The sequence below is a fragment of the Jaculus jaculus genome, chromosome 12 (assembly GCF_020740685.1).
Source record: "Jaculus jaculus isolate mJacJac1 chromosome 12, mJacJac1.mat.Y.cur, whole genome shotgun sequence".
In the NCBI taxonomy this organism is placed as follows: Eukaryota; Metazoa; Chordata; class Mammalia; order Rodentia; family Dipodidae; genus Jaculus; species Jaculus jaculus.
In genome coordinates, this window is record NC_059113.1 from 62,393,397 (window position 1) to 62,417,340 (window position 23,944).

Here is a 23,944-nt window from a genome sequence, read left to right on the forward strand (position 1 = left end):
CTACTGTTCTTTTTTTTTTTTTTAAATTTCTTAATTTTTTTTTTATTTATTTATTTGAGAGCGACAGACAGAGAGAAAGACAGATAGAGGGAGAGAGAGGGAATGGGCGCGCCAGGGCTTCCAGCCTCTGCAAACGAACTCCAGATGCGTGCGCCCCCTTGTGCATCTGGCTAACGTGGGACCTGGGGAACCGAGCCTCGAACCGGGGTCCTTAGGCTTCATAGGCAAGCGCTTAACCGCTAAGCCATCTCTCCAGCCCTCTCTACTGTTCTTTTTTGGTTGTGTCTTTACTTAGTTTGTCAGGATAATGCTGGTTTTTGTAAAAGAGATTAGGTTTGTTCCTTTTTTTTTGTTTGTTTTTTTTGTTTTTCAAGGTTCAAGGTAGGGTCTCACTATGGCCCAGGCTGACCTGGAATTCACTCTGTAGTCTCAGGGTGGCCTCAAACTCATAGTGATCCTCCTACCTCTGCCTCCCAAGTGCTGGCCACCATGCCCCGCTAAACTATTTCTTAAACTAGGAAAGAAAGGAACATAGCCAAGCTTGGTGGCGCACGCCTTTAATCCAGCACTTGGGAGGCAAAGATAGGAAGATCACCATGAGTGATCACCAGATTAGCCTGGGCTAGAGTGAGACCCTACCTTGAAAAACAAAACAAAACAAAACAAAAAGAAAGTGTAAGGGCTGGAGAGATGGCTTAGCAATTAAGTTGCTTGCCTGCAAAGCTTAAATTCAATTCCCCAGTACCAACATAAGCCAGATGCACAAGGTGGCACATGCATCTAGAGTTCATTTGCAGTGGCTGGAGGCCCTGGTGTACCCATTGTATCTCTCTCTCTCTCTCTCTCCCTGCCTCTTTCCCTATCTCTCTCTCAAATAAATAAGATATTGTTTTTTAAAAAGCAATACTTTTAGAAGCATCAGTGTGAGTCTTTGATGATCAAGTGGAAGTCAGCAGTGATCCATCTGGCCTTTTTTGTTGTGAGATGTTTATGGTTGCTTCACTTTCACTGCTTGTTATAGAGCTAATATAAATTACCTTTAAACATCTATAAATTCAGTTCAGTTTTAGAATTGCCAGTTTTGTGGGATATGTTTTAAAGGTATTGCTGTAGGCAGCTCCACATTGCTGGGATGAATATTCAACCAAACACAGTTTTATGGGAGGAATGGGTTTCTTTCAAGCTTGCAGATCCTGGGGAAGTTCCATCTATGATGGAAGAAGATGTTTCCACTCATAAATCCAAGGAGAGAGAGAGAGGCCACCACCAGCCAGCAAACAACAGAAAAAGGAGAAAGCCCACAAAAATCTGCCAGAGCTCAAACTGCCCTGCACACCTCTGGGCTAGAATCATGAATCATGTCTGTCCCCAAACACACCTTTGGGCTGGACCCCAGGATCTGCCTGGGGAGATACCTCCTCCAGCCAGGCAGCTGGAGACCCAAGTTATAAGCTTTAATAAAACACCTGAGTCTATGGGAGACATTCATTCAAACTACCACAGGTATGTCTTAGTGGTTTTCTAAATTTTATTACTATCTGTCTTTATGACCCCCTTTTCTTTTTTCTTTTTTTTTTGAGGTAGGGTCTTGCTCCAGCCCAGCCTGACCTGGAATTTACTATATATTCACTTATGCTGGCCTCTAATTCACAGTGATCTTCCTACTTGTGCCTCCCGAGTGCTGAAAGATGTGTGCCTCTACACCCAGCTCCCCTTTTCTTTTTCTTTTTTTTTTTTTAATATTTTATTTATTTATTTGGGAGAGAGGAAGAGGCAGATAGAAAGAGTGAATGGGCACACCAGGGCCTCTAGCCACTGCAAACAAACTACAGATGCATGTTCCCCCTTGTGAATTTGGCTAACGTGGGTCCTGGGGAATCAAACCAGGGTCCTTAGGCTTCACAGACAAATGCCTTAATCACTAAGCCATTTCCCCAGTCCCCCCTTCTTTTTTTTTTTTTTAAAAAATTTATTTATTATTTGAGAGAGAGAATGAGCACACCAGGGCCTTCACTGCCAATGCAAATGAACTCCAGACAAATGAGCCACTATGTACATCTGGTTTTACATGGGTACTGGGGAATTGAACCCAGACCATCAGGATTTGCAAGCAAGCATCTTTAACTGTTGAGCCATCTCTCCAGTCCCCCTCGCTTTCATCTCTAATTTTTTTAACTTGGCTTGTCTCTTTCTTCCAGTTTCTTTTGGCTAAGGGAATATATCCTGTTATCTTTTCAAAGAACCAACTCTTTGTTTCATTTATTATTTCTATCAATTTTCATTTCTATTCATTTCTTTCTGCCCTGATCTTATTTCTTTCTACCTACTGATTTGGGGGTTGGCTTGTTCTTGTTTTTTCCGTGTCCCTAAGGTGAATCATTTAAGTTAGTCATTTGAGATTCTCACTTATTCCTTTGGGGGGGGGAGCATATGTGCATGCATGTGTGTATGTATGTATATACATGTATGTGGGCACCAATGTGTGTATGCAGATTGTGTGCATGTAGAAGCCAGTGGTTGATGTCATGTGTGCTTCTCTGTCACTCTCCTCTCTGCTATCACTGAGGCAGTGTCTCTCACTGGAGACCTGAGCTCATGGATTTGGTTAGTCTAGGTGACCAGTTTGTCCCAGGGATTTCTTGTCTCTACCTCCTGTGTGCTGGGATTATAGGCAGCTGCCACAGCCACCCAACATTTATGTTGGTGCTAGAGATATGAACCTTGGTTCTCACACTTGAATAAAAAGCAGTTTACCAACTGAGCTATCACCTCAGTCTTCTCTGATTTCCTTTTCTAAAATATTTTATTTTATTTATTTATTTTTGTTCATTTTTTATTTATTTGAGAGAAAAGCAGAGAGAGAGAGAGAGAGAGAGAGAGAGAGAGAGAAAGACAGAGAATGGGTGCGCCAGGGCCTCCAGCCACTGCAAACGAACTCCAGACACATAAGCCCCTTTGTACGTCTGGCTAATGTGGGTCCTGGGGAATCGAGCCTTGAACCAGTGTCCTTAGGCTTCACAGGCAAACGCTTAACCGCTAAGCCATCTCTCCAGCCCTATTTTATTTATTTATGAGAGAGAGAGAGAGAGAATGAGCACTCAGGGCCTCCAGCCACTGCAAGTGAACTCCAGATGCATGCACCACCATCTGGCTTATATGGGAACTAAGGAATCAAACCTGGGTCCTTAGGCTTTGCAAGCAAGTACCCTAACCACTAAACCAACTCTCTAGTCCCTGATTTCCTTTTAAATTTTTTTTTTTTTTGATTTTTCAAGATGGGTTCTCACTGTAGCTCAGGCTGACTTGGAATTCTATGTATATATGTAATACTATGTGTATATATGTAATACTGTGTAGTCTCACAGTGGCTTGAACTCATAGCAGTTCTCCTCCTTCTGCCTCCCAAGTGCTGAAATTAAAGGCATGTGCTACCACACTCAGCTTAATTTTTTTTTTTATTTGTGTGCATGTATGTATGTTTGTGCCAGGGTCTCTTGCCCCTGCAAGCAAACTCCAGACAAATAAGCCACTTTATGTATGGCTTTATGTGGGTGCTGGGGAATCAAACCTGGGCTTGCAGACTTTGCAAGCAAGCACCTTTAACTGCTGAACAATTTCCCCAGCCCATGATTTCTTAATGTAGGGAGTTTAGAGTTATAATCATCCTTCTCAGACGGCTTTCATGGTACCCCATAGATGTTGGTATGTTGTATTTTCATTTTCATTTGTTTCTGGAAAGTTCTCCATTTCCTTCTTGCGTTCTTCAGGGATCCATTCATCATTCAATAGTGTGTTAATCTCTATTAATATGTTCTATAGTTCCTCATATTATTGAGTTATAGTTTTATTCCTTGGTAATCAAATAGAATAGAAGGACTATTTCAGTTTTCCCATATTTACTAACTTGTTTTGTGTCTTAATATATAATTTATATTAGAGCAAGTTCCATGGGCTACTGAAGAATGTGAAGAATGTGTTTGCATGGAATGTTCTGCAGAATGTCTGTTAAGTCCATTTGATCCATAGATCAAATGCCATTTAATTCCGATAGTTCGCTATTTATTTTTTGCCTGGGTGACCTGTTGGTGAGAGTGAAGTATTGAAGCCATCCTTTGTTGTTGTGCTAGGGTTTACCTGTAACTTTACCTCTAATCCTATACATCTTATGAAACTGGTGTGCTCATGTTTAGTGTGTGTACCTTAGGATGATAATGTGGACTACTAGCAGTATTCAGCGACACTCTATATAATCTTCTGCCTAGCTTTGGTTTAGGATTGATTTTAGCCGATCTTAAAACAGGGACCCCAGGCATGGTGGTGCATGCCTTTAATCCCAGCACTCTAGAAGCTGGCATAGAAGGATTGCTGTGAGCTTGAGGCTAGCCTGGGCTACAGATTAAGCTCCAGGTAGCCTAGGCTAGAGTGAGACCCTGTCTTTAAGAGAGGTGGGGGAGGGGGGATACCTGCCTGTTTCCTAGTGTCATTTGCTTGGAAAATGTTTCCCATTCTTTCACCCCAAGAGCACATCTGTCCTTATGGTGAGGTGCAATTCTTGGAGATATCAGACAGGTCCTGCTAATGTGTGTCTTTTGGATGGAAAACTTGAGGACATTAAAATTCTGAGTTATGGGCTGGGGAGATTGCTTAGTGGTTAAGGTACTTGTCTGCAAAGCCAAAGGACCCAGGTTTGATTCCCCAGGACCCACATAAGCCAAATGCACAAAGTGGCACATGTATCTGGAGTTTGTTTGCAGTGGCTGGAGACCCTAATGTGCCCATTCTCTCTCTCTCCCTCTCTCTCTTTCTCTCTCTCTCTCCCTTCCTCTCTCTCTTTCTCTCTCAAATAAATTAAAAAACATATAAATATAAATAAATAAATAAAATTCTGAGTTATTATTAAAATGTTTGAATTATTTCCCATCATTTTGTTGATTTTATAGTGTTTGGGGTTTCCCTATTCTTCTCTTGCTTAGCTATTATTCAATCCTGCTTTGTTCTTCCCTGTGGCATCATGGATGTTTTGTCTTTCTCTTCAGTCTAGAGAATTCCTTCAGGTATTCTGCAGTGCTACATTTGTGGACATGAATTCCTTGAGCCTGTTCTTATCAAGGAGTTTTCCTTTCTCCTTCAGTTATGCTGAAGAGTTTGCTGGGTATCAAAGTGTAAGTTGTCAGTTATTAATCAAAACCAAATACATCATTCTAAGCCCTTCTTAAATAGCTTATTTATTTATTTGAGAGAGAGAGAGAGAGAAAAAAAAATGTGTGTGCCAGGGCCTCCAGCCATTGGAAACTCCAGACATATACGCCATCTTGTGCATCTGGCTTATATGGATACTGGAGAATTGAACCAGGGGCCTTAGGCTTCAGAGGCAAGCACCTTAACCACTAAGCCATCTCTCCAGCCAAGTTCTAAGTTCTTTTTAGCTTAAAGTTTCTGCTGAGAAATCTCTTCTTGTGACGGGCCTTTCTGTGAGTTGGTGTTTCTGTCTCGCTACTTTCTATATCCTTTCTTTGTTCTGAATTTTAGTAGTTTAATTATGATGAGGGGAAGTTCTTTTCTGGGTTTATCTATTTGGGGTTCTAATGCCTCCTAGGCCTGGATTGGCATCTCATTCCCTAATTTAGGTGAGAACGTTTTCTATGCCTTTGGACTATAACTCTACCTGCTTTTATGCCCACAGTTCTTAAGCGTGGTCTTTTCACGGTATTGGGAATATCTGGAAAGTCCTGTTCATGCCTTCTTTTCACTTATCTTTGTCCTTGTGAGAATGTTCCAATTCCTTCATATTGTCTTCCAGTTCAGATATTCTATCTCTTCTTTGATTCTATCAGTGAGACTTTCCAAAGAGCTTTTTATTTAACTTGTGTTTCATTTCTAGTACTTGAGTTTGCTCTCCCTCTCCCCCCCCCACTCCACCTATTACATATGTATGAATATGTGCATTTGTATTTGGAGGTCAGAAGATAACCTCAGGGTGTCAGTCCTTACCTTCCACCTCATTTGAGACTTGGGCTGAGCCATGCTGCCAACTTTCCTGGTTTTCTAGCTTGGAGAAACTTGTTTTCTGGCCCACAAGCATCAGGAGTCTCCAGACTCTGCCTCCCATTGCTGTAGGTGTGTGGTAATGACACACTTATATGTTACTTGTGTCCAGCATTTTTATACTTTTGTTGTTTTATTCATTTGTGAGAGAGAGAAAAAGAGACAGAAAGAGAGAGAGAGAATGGGAATACCAGGGCCTCTAGCCACTGCAAACAAACTCCAGAAGCATGTGCCACCTTGTGCATCTGGCTTACATGGGTAATGGGGAACTGAACCTGGATCCTTAGGTATCACAGGCAAATGCCTTAACTGCTAAGCTATCTCTCCAGCTATAAACATTATAAACTTTCATAATTATAGACAATAAACCATTATATTCCCTCCCCTCTCCCACTTCCCTTCAAAAATCCACTCTCTATCATATTCCCTTCTCCTCTCAATTAGTCTCTTTCATTTTTAAACTTTTTTATTGACAACTTCCATAATTATACACAACAAACCATGATAATTCCTTTTCCTCCCCCACTTTCCCCTTCACAAATCCACTCTCCATCATATTTCCTTCTCTCAATTAGTCTCTCTTTTATTTCGATGTCATCCTCTTTTCCTCTTATTATGGGGGACTTGTGTACCAGGCACTGCGAGGTCATGGATATCTAGTCCATTTTGCATCTGGAAGGCTGCATTAGAAACAGTCCTACCCTTCCTTTGGCTCTTACATTGTTTCTTCCACCTCTTCTACAATGGACCCTGAGCCTTGTAAGGTGTGATAGAAATGTTTCAGTAATGAACACTCCTTTGTCACTTCTCAGCACTATGTTGCCTTTGGAGTCATCTCAGTGGTCACTGCCATCTAGAAAAAGTATGTCTTACCAAAAGTGAGAGTAGCATTAATATATGGATATGAACATTAAGAAAAGTGTTTACAGAGCAGTTTGGTGAGCATAATATATGCATTTATCCAGACACTGGCAGGCATTACAACCCTAGGGCATATATTTCCTCCCATGGAGTTGGCCTCCAGTCCAATTAGAGAGCCATTGGTTTTCCCTATAACAGACATGCCACTATTGCATCCATTGGCTCATTTAGCCTGACTGGCCAGACTTAAGGCTTGCAGTGTCCACTGTTGTTTATCTCCACTGATGACTTCTCTCTTCATAGGGCTGCATGCAGTGTTTTGTCCAGCTTTCTATCAGCTTGTCTATAGAAAGGAGCTCAGCTCCAGCTTGATTTCTCAGTGACCTTGCAGCCCAAGCATGTGGAATCTTCAGCCATATGGTCTTATCATCTATTCCTGGTGGAAAACCAAGAGACTTGGTAATGATCTGTAATGTTTTGAAGGTATCAAGGACCTCCAGGGTATCTCATCCCTGGCACTGAAATTTTTCTTGTAATAATCTATGGCTTCTGGGTGTGCCATTGTCCAAAAAAGGAGGTTTCCATATGGCTTATTCATAACATTTTAAATTTTGATTAACTCTCCCCCCTTCCTTTACTCAGTCTCTTCCCCTGACCTCACTTAGGGTATCTAATTTTATTTGGGTTGAGAATCTATGCTCTGGTCATCAGGCTTGAACAGCAAGTGCTTTTAACCACTGAGCCATTTCCTCAGTTGTTTCATTTTTATTCACTATTTCTATTTCTTCATTGAATTATTCTTTCATATTTTATTTTAATTACTTCCTTATTTCAATCAGCTATCTGTGTTCTCATGAGATTCATTCAGGAGTTTGTTTTCTTCTTTGATTTCTTTGAACAGACTTAGAATGATTCTTCTGAGGTCTGTTTCTAAGCTTTCATCACTGAAGGCCATTTCTACAGGAGAGAGAATTTTTTGGAGAATCATGTTGCCTTGATTTTTCATGTTACATATATTTGGTGTTGCAACCATACAGTTTGCCTCCTTTTTTTCCATTTGTCTGTCCAGCCTGCCTCAAGGATTAGAGTGGTGAGCTTGAATTTGGAATATGTACACAAAAAATAGGTACCAAGGAATGGGACGTTGAGGGGAGAAGTATTATCAACTATCACATAAAGAGCTTTTGGCCACTGAGTCTCCAGGCTTGGGCCCAAATAGGTCTCAGGACTTGTGACACTGAGACCCAATAATCTGTTACTTGCCCCCTCCAAGCCCAGGCCAGGAAAAGCCAAGAACAGAAAAGAAGGGTTCCGTGGAAGGGAGTTGAGAAGGAGCAGGGAGTATAGTCAGTTGTATCTCAACCCAGGAAGGACTGAGGGAAAACCTGGCTGTAGCTTGACACTGAATGTGGCCCTGCTCTCCCAGTGAACCATGCATGGCTCCTAAGTCCTTTCGCTGTAACTATTCAACCCCCACCCCACACAGCCCCAGCTCTGTCTCCTACGGGTGGTTCCTGAATGCTCCTGATTCCTACCTTGAAACTGGTGCTAATCCCTACTCCCTCCTTTAATGCAACTCAGCCACATACCTCATTCAATGCCCTTCCAAGACCCCATCTGCCCCATCTGCCAGAGCTAGTTCTTCCTCAGAAGTCCCAGTGGGGACTTCATGCTACTTCTCTCTCCAGCCATGAACAATCCACCCCTTGGTACCAAGTTTTGTAGCAGACAGCTTCAGGTTCACTGAGATGAACTTTAAGACCAGGCACAGTTATGGAGGAAGGGATATTTATTGAAGCTTACAGATCCAGGGGAAGTTCCATAAATGGCAGAAGAAGCTGGCCTGACTTCACAGGACCAAGCAGAGAGAGAGAAGCACAAGCCACAAGCCAAAAGCCACACAGCATACTTCTGGAACTCCAGCTAGGCACACTTTGCATATCTTTAGATTGAAATCCGAAACCCACCACCACACCTTAAGATTCACCCAGTGACACTGCCTCCAGCCAGGTGGCTAAAGATGCAAACTACAAACAAATAAACAACTGAGTATATTGGGGGCCATCTATTCAATTCAAACCACCACAGCTAGTTCTTCCTCAGAAGTCCCAGCGGGGACTTCATGCTACTTCTCTCTCCAGCCATGAACAATCCACCAAATACCTCAACTTCTCAGCCTCAGAGGAAGCAGGGAGTGGTGTGGCTGAGCATAGATACCAGGCAAGTGTGGAGACCCAGGAACTTGGGCTGGGGCTGGGGCAAGGAAACTAGAGAGTAGGGACAGATAAGCTTGGCGTGGGATTCTCCCTCACTGTCCTTGGTACAGGTGAATAACTTGGGACAGAGAGACCTTCCAGCCAGCATCAACTTCTGGGTGCCTGTGGAGCTGAAGGGAGAAGCTGTGTGGACAGTGGTGGTTTTCCACTCCCAGGTACTCCAGGCTGTGTATGGATCCTCAACTAATGCCCCTCATTCATGTCACCTGTGTCCCTCTTGAATGTCTGATATTATGACTGAGATATTGTTCTCTTCTAGAACCTGTCCATTCAGTGCTCTTCAGAGAGACTAGTCCCCTCACAGCCTGACATCCTGACTCACATGCAGGGGAGTCCTGTTCTGGTGAGGATGGCTCTGTGTTGTTTCTCGTATAGGACATATTATAGGACTTTATCTCACCTTTTGAATGTCAGGTGATACCTGCTGAATGGCCAGCTTCTATTCAGAAGTTGCTTCTCTCAAATCTTACATGCTCTCAACTGCCCTTAGACTCACCTTCCTCTGATCTAATTCTATTTCTCCGTCCCCAGGACTGCTCCATCGCTGACTGCCTGCACTTCCACTGTGACATCCCCTCCTTTGGCATCCAGGAGGAGCTGGACTTCATTCTGAAGGGCAACCTCAGCTTCAGCTGGGTCAGCCAGGTGTGTGGCCACAGCAGAGTCCCTCCACTGGCCCATGTGTCTGATGGGTCTGTTGCTTCCTTAGGCCAGGACATTTCTGGACCTCTGAGCTCCCCCTAGATCCAGTCCCAACTCTACCCACCTCTTTCTTTCACAGACATTTCAGAAGAAGGTGTTGGTCAAGAGTGTGGCAGAAATCACATTCAGCACATCTGTGTATTCCCAGCTTCCAGGACAGGCGGCATTTCTGAGAGCCCAGGTAATGACCATGTGGAAGGTAGTGTCCAGATGGATAAGAGGGCTCCTGATGTTCAATCTGTGCTGATGGCTAGGCAATTAGTAAGCCTGAAGGGAGGAGGGATGAAGGTCCCTGGGCAGGACAGTATCCCCAGGGCTAAGAGTGCTTCTGTATGTCACCCCAGGAGCTGGCCTGGGCAAGGAGGGGAGGGCATTAAAGGCTGGGACCTGAGGGGACAGTGAGGCAGGGTGAGACCTGATGCTTTCTGGTGATGGGCCACCTTCACTTCAGTTGGAGACAGTGCTGGAGAAGTACAAGGTCCACAGTCCTAGGCTCCTCATCATGGGCAGCTCAGTGGGAGGGCTGCTGCTGCTGGCCGTCATCACAGCCTCCCTGTACAAGGTGAGCGTTTTATCTTTACCCTAGTAGCAGAATTCAACCTGCTCTTCCTACAGGACAAAAAGCTCATTCTGGATCATGAGACACATTCTCACAACTGAGCTTCATGTGAGAAACTCCATGCCCCTATGAGATCACCATCTGCACTTACCCCTCCTATTTGTGCTTCCCTATGACTCTCAGACCCCTCCTCTTCTCTCCCTCCCTCCCTCCCTCCCTCTCTTATCTCTGTGTGTTCCCTTGCCAGTAGACCGTAACATAAAGCACAGGCCAGAGTTTGAATGTTGACACCAGCACAAAATCTGCTGTAGATCTTGATTGTTTTTAGTGTAAGGCTCACAGAATGTCTGTTTCTAAATTATACAATATACACAGGTTAATAATGGTGTGCTTTGAAAGTGGTGGAGGCTCCAGAAATGGCAGCCCATTTCTCTCCCCCATTCATTTCTTTTCCTATTCTCTGTCCATTTCTTTATCCTAGATTTCTTCTCCTTCTTTTCTACAGGTTGGCTTCTTCAAACGCCAATACAAAGAAATGATAGAGGAAGTAAACGGACAGATTGCCTCAGAAAATGGAGCATCAGACCCCCAAGTAGCACAATGAGAACCTACTTTCTCTTCTCCTTTGGACCTGCTCTTAGCTCTTGTATTCTCCCATAAGTCAGGCATAAAAGGAAAGAAATATTCTACACACTGGGGCTGGGGAGATGAGTTAAAGGCACTTGCTTGCAAAGCCTGCTGGCCTGGATTCAATTTTCCAGTTCCCATGTAAAGCCAAATGCACAAAGTGTCACATGTGTCTGAATTCCTAGAGGCAAGAGGCCCTGATGTTTCCATTCTTCCTCTCTCTCCCTCTCTCCCTCTCTCCCTCTTTCTAATAATAAAAATATTTTTAAAAAAATACTTCACACAAGTAAGGCTGAGACCAGACTGCCTTTGCTCTTGCATCTTGTGTGGTGTAAAGGGCCTCTTTTTGTTTGTTTGTTTGTTTTGTTTTGTTTTTGTCAAGGTTTCAAATGAAAATCCTGAGGATTGTGTTCCTGCCATGGCCCAGAGAACTTCACGTGGAGTTTCTAGTTGAGAAAATATAGACTCGAGTTCCTATTCCCAAATCTCCCTTCCTCCACTCGGCTTTGTTCATTGCAGACTTGAATAAGTCACTCGTCCCCATCTATCCTCAGTGGCTGTCTCATACTCTCAAGATAAGTCTCATCTTCGCAGGAGGAGTCTCATGTGCTCATGGTAATTCTCATATGCTCAGCATAAGCCTGAGTTCCATCTCCAGAAGGTGGGCTTCAGAGCAGAGCATGAGATGCTCTCTGGGTTTCCTTATGCTCATTTCTAGTAAAATACTGTCAGCTTCTCTTTGATAATCTCAGTTAATCTTTCTTAAACTGAATTGATAATATGCACCTAGTAATTTGTAGACCTGGTTTCCAGCATTAGTGCTGCTGGCTAAAAGGGACAAGTGTCCTGTCCATTCAGAAGAGACACTGTCCCAATACTATTCACTTACCTAGATCCAAACCAAAGGTGCCCCATGCTACTTTTTTGTATGCCTTTTCCTGGGGAAACATAAACAAACGTCTGTTCACCACAGATGGGACATTGGTGGCAGACAAAAGAAAGGATTCCACCCTTGTCTAGTGTGGTGGTTTGATTCAGGTGTCCCCATAAACTTAGGTGTTCTGAATGCTATGTTCCCACACGATTTGGGAATGAACACATCCTGGAGGCAGAGTATTGTTGGGGGTGGGCTTCTGGGTGTTATAGCCAGTTTTCCTTTACCAGTGTTTGGCACACTCTCCTATTACTATTGTCCACCTGATGTTGACCAGGAGGTGATGTCCATCCTCTTCTCATGCCATCGTTCTCCCCTGCCATCATAGGGCTTTCCCTCGAGTCTGTAAGCCAAAATAAACCTTTTCTCCCACAAGCTGCTCTTGGTTCGGTGATATCTGCCAGCAATGCCTACCTGACTACATCTAAATTACTGAACCAGCGATTTACTTTGGTTACTTTAAGGCAGATGATAAGGTATTACTTAAGAACTTTAGTGACTGCAAGTCAGCTGCATCACCAAAAAGCCCTGGATGGATGACACCTTAGGAAAGTTGCATTTCTGGAGCTTCCTGCCCAACTTGCAGGCAGCTCCAGAAGTTTCCTCCCCAGTAATTGTTTACTTATTGTAAAATCTTGGCTCTGGGGAGCCTCATGAGTCTGGTAACTTTCTGAGCTTTCATGTAAGTTTCATGAGCTTCCTGAGTCTCCTTATTTTTGTTGGTTTCCTGGTCATAGGAGACTACCTCTTCTTCCTTGCTCCAAGAGAGAAAGCTTTAATTTGCAGGTAATAGCTGCCCCAAACACCCTCCTTGCCCCAAATTCTCAATTCTTTCCAGTTCTACTTCTTTGATGTCTCCTGAGCTTTAGAGAATATGGTGTAAATGAATTATTTTTTTTTCCTTTTGCCATTTATAGCAGAGCATGGGGCTGCTACAGTAGTCACTTATTCTGAATAGCTGGACCAGTTATGAGTCTCTACAGTAACCACTACCCACTGTAAAAAAGAAGCTTCCCACTACAGCTGAGGCTGACAGCAACAGTATTCTATGGGCATCAACAAATATTTAGAAAGCAATTCAATAGGCACATCACATCTGTTTAACAAAACAGTAGCAGTGGTCTCCCTACTGTGGCCAACTATGAGCTCCTCAGTCACATGTTTTTGCCTTGGCTTATAGTACCAACTATAGATTCCCTCCATGCTAGGTCTTATATCTGATCATCAAGGAGTTCTAACGTTGAACCCATAACAGCTGTGTCCCTGTTGTAGAAATTCTCTGGAAAGATCACTCCAAGGCCAGTGAGAGTGAAAGTAGAGGAGTTTGTTTCCCAGGGGCACAGGAGCTCGAGGCCACCCTCCAAGTCTGGCCTGAGCTGAGACTTTATGTCCATTTTGTACTTTTCAGAGCCAAGGGGAGGGGTAAGTGAACAAACGAGATGTGGCAATTTGCATATCAATCATTTCTGTAGTCAGGCCACCCTAACAATGAACTACATTTTATTTTACTTTGTTTTAGCCTAAACTGTCTTCCCTTCTTATCGTCCCTTTGGGCCCTTTCTGGACAGTTCTTTCTTTGGGATTTTTCCATCTGCTGATAAAGATAAGCTTTAGCTCCTCAGCAATTAGCTTTTACAGTAACTCAGTGAATCAGTTCAACTTTTAGCTTCTTTTCATCACCATTGCACCAGTGGGAACATCTTGCCTGGTATGTTGATAGTGTAGCATGCAGAGTATGTCACTGAAAGAACTATTGGTGACAGTTCTCCCCCGCCCCCCAGCAGCCTGCGTAGCCAGCATTACAAAAACTAGCCAGCAGTGGGGTAGAGGGGGGCTTCCAGCTCACTCCCAGCTTGAGTTCTTCACATCCTCCAACCAATGTGCAATGTCATTAACAATCGAGACTTATCTAATTCTGGCACGCAATCAACAACAAAGCCTCTATGATTTGTGAGGCATCAGGAGCCTCCAGAGCTAACAACTTATAGGGAGGTAGTCTATCCCTGACACTGGGATTTTTTTTTAACCCAATAATGTTATGGCTCCTGAGAGTGTCCACCACCCCTATGCAATGAGCCTTCATTCAAATTCTTTAACTGCTGTTACTACTGCCCTTCCAGGTGCCTTTCCAAATCTAGAAGACACTCAAGGGTGAATATTACTTGATAAAATTTTTATTAATCTCTGAAGGCCCAGTGACATCTATATCAAGAAAATTGCCAGTTGGTCTTGAGATTTGAGCAGCTGAGGGTGTGACAAGATGAAATGATTCCCCAGTACTCATGTAAAGCCAGGCGCGTGCACCTGTAATTGTGTGCAGCCGCAAGTGGCCTGGCACACCCGTTCATTCGTATCCCCTTGCTCTTTCTCTCTCCAGCACACATGCAAGTAAATAACATTTAGAAGATAACAAATCAGGAAAAAATAAAAGGTGATGGAGATAGCAGCAAATGGATCCTAGTTCTAATTTAGATCACTTTTATTATACTAAACAATACATTATTTGTCTTCCTGATGAGTAAAAAGCACTTGCAGGTCAGTGAAAGTTTGTGGCTCACATTTTATCTGAAAATCTAGAACGACTCTACACAACTGCCCAAATGTCCTGAAAAAGCAAGAGAATGGATAGTTACATAACAAGAGAAAATATTTGCACACTGTTCATCCAACAAGAGACTAATATGCAGAATATGTAATCTCAACACCACAAAAAAAAAAAAAGATCTGATGAAGGGAAAACAAATGGATTGAAGGAGTCCTTCTCAGAAGAAGACAAACAACAGCTAATGAGAATGTGGAGAAACGGGGAAACTGCTGGTGCAGTGTTTGCCATGAAAAACAATGAGACTTCAACCAGCCACAAATAGAACTACCATATGATCAGCATTCCGCTCCTGATGCCAACTCACAGGGTGTGAAACAATTACATGGAATAAATACCTGCATTCCTACATTCACAATAGTCAAAAATGGAATTGAGAGCTGGAGAGATAACTCAGCAATTAAAGGTGCTTGCTTGCAAAATCTGATGGCTCAGGTTCAATTCCCCAGTCCCCATATAAGACCATATGCACAAAGTGATATATGTTCCTGGAGTTTCTTTGCAGTGGCAGGACACTCTGGAGTGCCCATTCCCCACTCCCTCCCTCTTTTCATTCTCTTCTTTTTATCTGCTTGCAAATGAATATATAAATAAATAAAATCTAGATATTTTTAAATGGAATCAACTAAGGTTTCCATAAACAGATGAGTCAGCACAAAATACACACTGCACTTTTGCTTAGCAATAAAATGAATGTATTCCTGTTGGTGGCAATATGTATGGAACTAGAGGATATCAGATTAAGTGAAATAGACCAAATACATACAAAAAAATATTGCTTATTCACACCGATTTATGGAAGCTAGAAAAACTGACTATATAGAAAGAGAGAATGTAAGAGTGGCCACTAGCAGCTAAGAAAAAGAAAAATCAAGAAACTATGTCCCCCTGTGCCAGAGGGAGCACACTGGAGTGAGTATGCCATAGCTCTCAGTTCATTCTGTACCTCCCAGTTGCCTGGAAACCAGTACCTCTGCTGCTGGCATTGAGCTGCCTGAATCCTGTGAGAAGGCTACAGGTGCCTTTTGCACCTGACTTCTGATGGGCTCCTGGGTCCCCAGTTCCCTGCTTCCCTGTGCCAGAGGGTGTGCACTGGGTAAACCAGAACTCCCAGTTCATTCCCCAATTCTCTGTTCCCTTGTCCTGGAGGGTGCTCACCACTATGGGAACTGGCCTTTAGCTCCTGGCCCCCTCATTTCCTGGTTCCTGGTTCCCCAACCCATGGTTCCTCTATGCTGAAGAGTGCACACAAATTCAGTGAGTAGGCCCCAAATCCCCATTTCCCACCTTCTAGTTCACCAGGTACCCCTGTTGTATTTGCAACCTCCACAACCTGCACATCTGTGATTATAACCCCATCCTACTCCAGTGTGGTAAACCTAAAACAGAACTCTCACTAAACAGCCTACAAGGACAAATCCTTGCTTTTTCCTTAATAAGACTTTTACCCTGAGGTGGGTAGATCACAATACACTCACACACACACACACACACACACACACACACACACACACACACACACACTGTGGTGGTTTGATTCAGGTGTCCCCCATAAACTTAGGAGTTCTGAATGCTAGCTCCCCAGCTGATGGATATTTGGGAATTAATGCCTCCTGGAGGGAGTGTATTGTTAGGGGCGGGCTTATGGGCTTTATAGCCAGTTTCCCCTTGCCAGTGTTTGGCACACCCTTCTGTTGCTGTGGTCCATCTTATGTTGGCCAGGGGGTGATGTCCACCCTCTGCTCATGCCATCGTTTTCCCCTGCCATCGTGGAACTTCCCCTCGAGCCTGTAAGCCAAAATAAAACTCTTTCACAGAAGCTGCTCTTGGTTGGGTGATTTCTACCAGCAATGCGAACCGGACTGCAACACACACACACACACACAGAGAACAGAAAACAAAAATCAAATAGAGCTCTTAAAAACTTCTCTATAATCCCTCACTAAGTGAGTCAATCATGTGGAGAACAGAACCTCTGAGCTGAAAGACAAGACAGAAAAAATTGATTGGGAGTCCAGAAACTTTGCTAAGTTCTAAAAAATCATGCATTCACAAGAGAACTTTGGAATACCCCTAAAATGACCAAAAATCCAGATCATGGGTATACAAGGCAGGGAAGAAATCTGGACCAGCAGCATAGAGAAAATATTCAACAAAATTATTAAAGAAAATTTTCCCAATCTCAGAAAAGAGAGACCCATCCAGATACAGGACACTACACAAATAGTTCTAAAGAAAAAACTCTCCAAGGCACATCCTAGTTAAAATTCTAAACAATGAAAACAAAGTCAGAGTGCTAAAAGCAGCAAGAGAAAAACAACTCATTACATACAAAGGCAATCCATCAGAATCTCCTCAGGTTTTTCAGTGGAAACCATGAAAGCCAGAAGGGCCTGGAATGGAACACTTCAAAGCCTAAAAAGCTATGGTTTCCAACCCAAAATAGTGTACCCAGTGAAAGTATCCCTTACAGGGCTGGAGAGATAGTTTAGTGGCTAAGCCCTTGCCTGTGAAACCTAAGGACCCTGGTTCAAGGCTCGATTCCCCAGGACCCACGATACCCAGATGCACAAGGGGGTGCACGCGTCTGGAGTTCATTTGCAGTGGCTGGAAGCCCTGACACACCCATTCTCTCTGTCTACCTGCCTATTTCTGTATCTCTCTCTCTCTCTCAAATAAATAAATAAAAATAAAATATTTTTAAAAGTATCCCTTACAATAAATGGAGAAAGGAAAACTTTCCATGGCTAAAGCCAGCTCTATGATTATATGAACACAAAGCCAAACATACAGAGAATACTTCAAGAAATATTCCACACAATAGGGTCAACCTACCAACCTCAAGAGCCTACAAGAGGACAAACATGGGGCTTGAGAAATGGCTTAGCGGTTAAGCGCTTGCCTGTGCAGCCTAAGGATCCTGGTTCAAGGCTTGATTCCCCAGGACCCACATTAGCCAGATGCACAAGGGGTGCACATGTCTTTGCAGTGGCTGGGGCCTTGGTGTGCTCATCTTCATTCTCTCTCTCTCTCTCTCTCTGCCCCTTTCTCTCTCTGTCTATTGCTCTGAAATAAATAAAAATAAACAAAAAAATTAAAAAAACAAGAAGACAAACATGATAACCAAAACTAGAGCAATCATGTACAAAAAAAAAAAGAAAGTACAATGCACCAAACCCCATAAACCCTCCAGCATGGCGGGGATTAAATCATACCTCACAGTTATAACTTTAAATATTAATAGACTTAACTCACCCACAAAAAGACAAAAGTTAACAGGGTGGCTAAGACATCAGTGAAACTGGAAGAATCATGAAAACAGATTTCCAAAACCTTTATTCCACAAAATTGGATAATCTGGAGGAAACAGACCAATTGATGCACATACCACCTACCAAAACTCAGTCCAGAGCAGTTCGATCTCCTAAACAAACCCATTACATCCATTGAGGTTGAAAATGTAATCAAAAACCTCCCCAAAAGAAAAAGTCCAGGACCTGATGGATTTTCAGCCAAATTCTACCAACCCCCTTTTTCTCAAGGTATTTCACATAATCAGAGAATAAGGAACCCTTCCCAGCTCCTTATATAAAGCTATTATCACCTTAATATCAAAACCAGAGACACAATAAGAAAAGTATGAACTTGAAACTTCCGGTTAAGATGGCGGCGTAGGTACCACGCCAAAATAGCCTGGGGGGGGAAGACCAAAAAAAACTCAGCAAAATACACACTTTTACTAAAAAGTGAGGTGTATAGGAAGTTGAGGCGGCAGCGGAGAAGTGGAAGAGTTATAGAGCATCCGGAGCCTGCACAGGCGAGAACAGCGGCCTGGGGCGGCTCAGCTACCCGCCGCAACCGCGGAGCGGCAGAAAACCGCCGGACCCTTGGCTCGAGCCGCAGGACAAGCCAGGTGCGGGAATTTCCCCTCACACCGCGCTCTCCGCAACTCGGGAAACGTGAGGGGAGAGTGGCAGTGAGCAACGGAGGGAGGAGCAGACCGCGAGGTAAAAGCACACGATACAACCAGAACAGCCGCGGCTCCCTCCCCTCCCCTGCCGCCTGAACCCAGCTCCAGCGAACACAGCAGCGGCCCGGGACCCGGCCACGCCAACTTGGGCTGACGGCGGGACCCAAGCAGGAGCAGAATTTGGCAGCAACTTCAGCGGCTCCAGCACCGGTACCAGTGGCCCCAGCAGCAGCGGACCCAGGAGAGCAGCGGCTTCGGGGTGAGCAGCAGCGGTGGACACAACAACGGCAGCTTCAGCAGTGGTGGGGGCTCCGGCGGTGACATCTACAACAGCTGCAGAGGCGGCGGCAGCGACTCAGTTTGCCCCGTAGGAAAAGCAAGTGCCCAGCTCCAGAAATCAGAACAGCAACCCGACGACCCAGGCAGCAACTTGACTGAGACCACAATCACCCAAGGTAACTGGGATTGCACCAGGGAAGGGTCTCACCTGGTCACAAGCTGACTTGGATACCTCAACAGACCAGAAATCTAAACCTCTTTGTTGATAGAGGATCTGGTCATTATAATAACTACTCTTGCATACATACTCGGGGCTGTTTTTGATGGAATGGGTACAGTGTTTAGCTAAATTTTAGAATCTACCAGTATATTATTCCACTCAGCCTGCTTGAATACTCCTATAGCAGGGAAACTCAACCCCTAAGAACATCTTTGTAGATACTCTGAGAGTCTTAAGAGCCACACCTAATACCTTAAGGTCCTACCCTGAAAATATTTTACACCAAATCAATTGATACAGCTAAGAATACACAGCTAGCTAGAAAATCCAAGCATTAACTTAATCCAAGATGCAAAAATATATACATTATAACACAAGAAACACTAAAAAGCAAGACGATATAAATCTACCTAAAAGTATTAATGCATCAGAAATGTCCTCCAGTGAGAAAGAGTTAGAGGAAATGCCTGAGAAAGAGTTCAAAAGAATAATTATAAATATGTTCAAAGAGGTCAAAGACCACATGAAAACAATCAAAGAAGAAATCAAAGAGGAAATCAAAGAGGAAATCAAAGGAATCAAAGAAGAGGCAGGACACCAATTTAATGAAATAAAGAAGGCAATACAAGACATAAATAGAGAAATAGAAATAATAAAGAAAAACCAGTCAGAATTACTAGCAATGAAGAACACAGTTAATGAAATAAAAAACTCTGTAGAAAATCTCACCAGTAGGATGGATGAGGGAGAGGACAGAATATCTAAGCTAGAAGATCAGGTGGCAGACCTAATGCAGTCCAACAAAGAGAAAAACAAACTTATAGAAAAGTATGAGTGGGAATTTCAAGATATTCGGGACACTATGAAAAGATCCAATATAAGAATTCAGGGCATAGTAGAAGGAGAAGAATTCCACTCCAGAGGCATAGTAGGCATCTTCAACAAAATCATAGAGGAAAATTTTCCCCAAATTGGGAAAGAGGTGCCAATACAGATACAGGAAGCCTTTAGAACCCCAGCCAGACAAAACCCAGAAAGAAACTCTCCTCGCCACATTATACTCAAACTTCCAAACACACAAACCAAAGAAAAAATATTGAAAGCAGTTAGAGAGAAAAATCAAGTTACCTACAAAAGCAAGCCCATCAGGATTACAGCAGATTATTCAACACAAACTTTTAAAGCCAGAAGGGCCTGGAGTGATATATTCCAAGTTCTGAAAGATAACAACTGTCAACCAAGGTTACTTTATCCTGCAAAGTTATCCATCCAAATAGATGGAGAAATAAAGACATTCCATGACAAAAGCAGGTTAAAGGAATATCTGAAGACAAAACCAGCTCTACAGAAAATACTTGATAGAATCCTCCATGCTGAACAAAAGGAAAAGCACACATATAAGGAACCTAGAAAAAACCAGCCATACTCAAATACCAGTTAACAGAAGAGAGCACAGGTAGAACCAGTAACACACACACACACACACAAAAATGGCAAACATAAATACACACATTTCAATAATATCTCTCAATATCAACGGTCTCAATGCCCCAACGAAAAGACATAGATTTGCAGACTGGGTTAAAAAGCAGGATCCTACAATTTGTTGTCTTCAAGAAACTCACCTTTCTACAAAGGATAGACATTATCTTAGGGTGAAAGGTTGGAAGACGGTGTTTCAAGCAAATGGGCCTAGAAAACAAGCAGGGGTTGCTATCCTAATATCAGACAGGGTGGACTTTAGTCCGAAGTTAGTCAAAAAAGATAAGGAAGGTCACTTTATATTGATTAAGGGCACACTCCAACAGGAGGACATTACAATCCTAAACATATATGCACCTAACATGGGGGCTCCCAAATTCGTCAAACAAACACTATTAGAACTAAGGTCACAGATAACACCAAACACGGTGGTGGTGGGTGACTTTAACACCCCACTCTCATCAATTGACAGGTCATCCAGGGAAAGAATAAACAGAGAGGCATCTGGACTAAATGAGGTCATAGAAGATATGGACCTAACAGATATATACAGGACATTTCATCCAAAGGCTGCAGAATATACATTCTTTTCAGCAGCACATGGAACATTCTCTAAAATAGACCATATATTAGGACACAAAGCAAATCTTAACAAATTCAGGAAAATTGAAATAATTCCTTGCATTCTATCTGACCACAATGGAATTAAACTACAAATCAGTAGCAAGAAAGGCTATAGAGCATACACAAAATCATGGAAGCTAAACAATACACTACTAAATGATGAGTGGGTCAATGAAGAAATCAAAAAGGAAATCAAAAAATTTATAGAGTCAAATGATAATGAGAACACAACATACCAAAATCTCTGGGACACAATGAAGGCAGTTCTAAGAGGTAAATTTATAGCCTTAAGTGCCTATATTAAGAAATTAGAAAGGTCACAAGTAAACGACCTAATGCTTCGTCTTAAAGCCTTGGAAAAAGAAGAACAAGGCAAACCAAAAAGTAGTAGACGGGAAGAAATAATAAAGATTAGGGCAGAAATTAATGAAATAGAAACAAAAAGAACAATCCAAAGAATTAATGAAACAAAGAGTTGGTTCTTTGAAAGGATAAACAAGATTGATAAACCCTTAGCAAATCTGACCAAAAGAAAGAGAGAAGAGACACAAATTAATAAAATCAGAGATGAACAAGGTAACATCACAACAGATTCCAGAGAAATTCAAAAAATTATAGGGACATACTATAAAAGCATATACTCCACCAAGTATGAAAATCTGAAAGAAATGGATGATTTCCTTGATCTATATGACCTACCTAAATTAAATCAAAATGAGATTAATCACTTAAATAGACCTATAACAAACATGGAGATCCGAGCAGTTATCAATAATCTCCCAACTAAAAAAAGCCCAGGCCCGGATGGATTCACTGCTGAATTTTACCAGACTTTTAAGGAAGAGCTAACACCATTGCTTCTTAAGCTTTTCCAGGAAATAGAAAAAGAAGGAATCCTACCAAACTCCTTCTATGAGGCCAGCATCACCCTGATACCAAAACCAGGCAAAGATAGAACAAAAAAAGAAAATTACAGACCAATCTCCCTCATGAACATAGATGCAAAAATTCTCAACAAAATATTGGCAAACAGAATACAAGAGTATATCAAAAAGATCATTCACCCTGACCAAGTAGGCTTTATCCCAGAGATGCAGGGATGGTTCAACATACGCAAATCTATAAATGTAATACATTACATAAATGGGTTGAAGGACAAAAATCACATGATCATCTCATTAGATGCAGAGAAAGCATTTGACAAAATCCAACATCCCTTCATGATAAAAGTCCTACAGAGACTGGGAATAGAAGGAACATATCTCAATATAATAAAGGCTATTTATGACAAGCCTACAGCCAACATATTACTAAATGGGGAAAAACTGGAAGCTTTTCCACTAAAATCAGGAACAAGACAAGGGTGTCCACTGTCTCCACTTCTATTTAATATAGTTTTGGAAGTCTTAGCCATAGCAATAAGGCAAGAGACACACATAAAAGGGATACAAATTGGAAAGGAAGAAATCAAGCTATCATTATTTGCAGATGACATGATTCTATACATAAAGGACCCTAAAGACTCTACTAGCAAGCTGTTAGAGCTAATCAAAACCTACAGCAATGTAGCAGGATACAAAATAAATACACAGAAATCAGTAGCCTTCATATATGCTAACAACAAACACACAGAGGATGAAATCAGAGAATCACTCCCATTCACAATTGCATCAAAAAAAATAAAATACCTTGGAATAAACCTAACTAAGGAAGTAAAGAATCTATACAATGAGAACTTTAAGACACTCAAGCGAGAAATTGCAGAAGACACTAGAAAGTGGAGAAACATCCCTTGTTCCTGGCTTGGAAGAATCAATATAGTGAAAATGGCAATCTTACCTAAAGCAATCTACACATTTAATGCAATCCCTATCAAAATTCCAAAGGCTTTCTTCATGGAAATAGAAAAAACAATCCAAAAATTCATTTGGAATCATAAAAAACCTCGAATATCTAAAATAATACTGAGCAACAAAAAAGAGGCTGGTGGTATCACCATACCTGATTTTAACCTATACTACAGAGCCATAGTAACAAAAACAGCATGGTACTGGCACAAAAACAGACATGTAGATCAGTGGAACAGAATAGAGGACCCAGATGTAAGCCCAAGTAGCTATAGCCACCTGATATTCGATAAAAATGCCAAAAATACTCATTGGAGAAGAGACAGCCTCTTCAGCAAATGGTGTTTTGAAAACTGGATAAATATCTGCAGAAGGATGAAAATAGATTCTTCTCTCTCGCCATGCACAAGAATTAAGTCCAAATGGATTAAAGACCTTAACATCAGACCGGAAACTTTGAAACTGCTAGAGGAAAAAGTTGGGGAAACCCTCCAACATATTGGTCTTGGCAAAGACTTTCTAAATACAACCCCAATTGCTCAGGCAATAAAACCACAGATTAACCACTGGGACCTAATGAAATTACAAAGATTTTGCACCGCAAAGGACACAGTGAAAAAAGCAAAGAGGCAACCTACAGAATGGGAAAAAATCTTCGCCAGCTATATATCTGATAAAGGATTAATATCTAGGATATACAAAGAACTCAAAAAGATATCTAATAAGGAATCAAACAGGCCAATCAAAAAATGGGCTAAGGAGCTAAATAGAGAGTTCTCAAAGGAAGAAATACGAATGGCATATAAGCACCTAAAAAAATGTTCTACGTCACTAGTCATCAGGGAAATGCAGATTAAAACTACATTGAGATTCCATCTCACTCCTGTCAGATTGGCCACCATCATGAAAACAAATG

At 42.3% G+C, this 23,944-nt stretch overlaps 2 protein-coding genes across 2 annotated transcripts in view; one reads left to right on the forward strand and one right to left on the reverse strand.

The window, feature by feature from the left end:
* The window catches only part of LOC101607319 (integrin alpha-X), a 36,072-nt gene extending 24,866 nt beyond the window's left edge, over window positions 1–11,206 (forward strand). The window contains 7 exon segments of the mRNA XM_045131589.1: window positions 9,048–9,126; window positions 9,233–9,337; window positions 9,442–9,525; window positions 9,714–9,827; window positions 9,964–10,065; window positions 10,336–10,446; window positions 10,949–11,206. Coding sequence (XP_044987524.1) covers window positions 9,048–9,126; window positions 9,233–9,337; window positions 9,442–9,525; window positions 9,714–9,827; window positions 9,964–10,065; window positions 10,336–10,446; window positions 10,949–11,047 — 694 coding nt within the window. The 3' untranslated portion in view covers window positions 11,048–11,206.
* The window catches only part of Znf668 (zinc finger protein 668), a 704,021-nt gene that overhangs the window by 481,240 nt on the left and 198,837 nt on the right, over window positions 1–23,944 (reverse strand). The gene's annotated exons all lie outside the window — the stretch shown is intronic.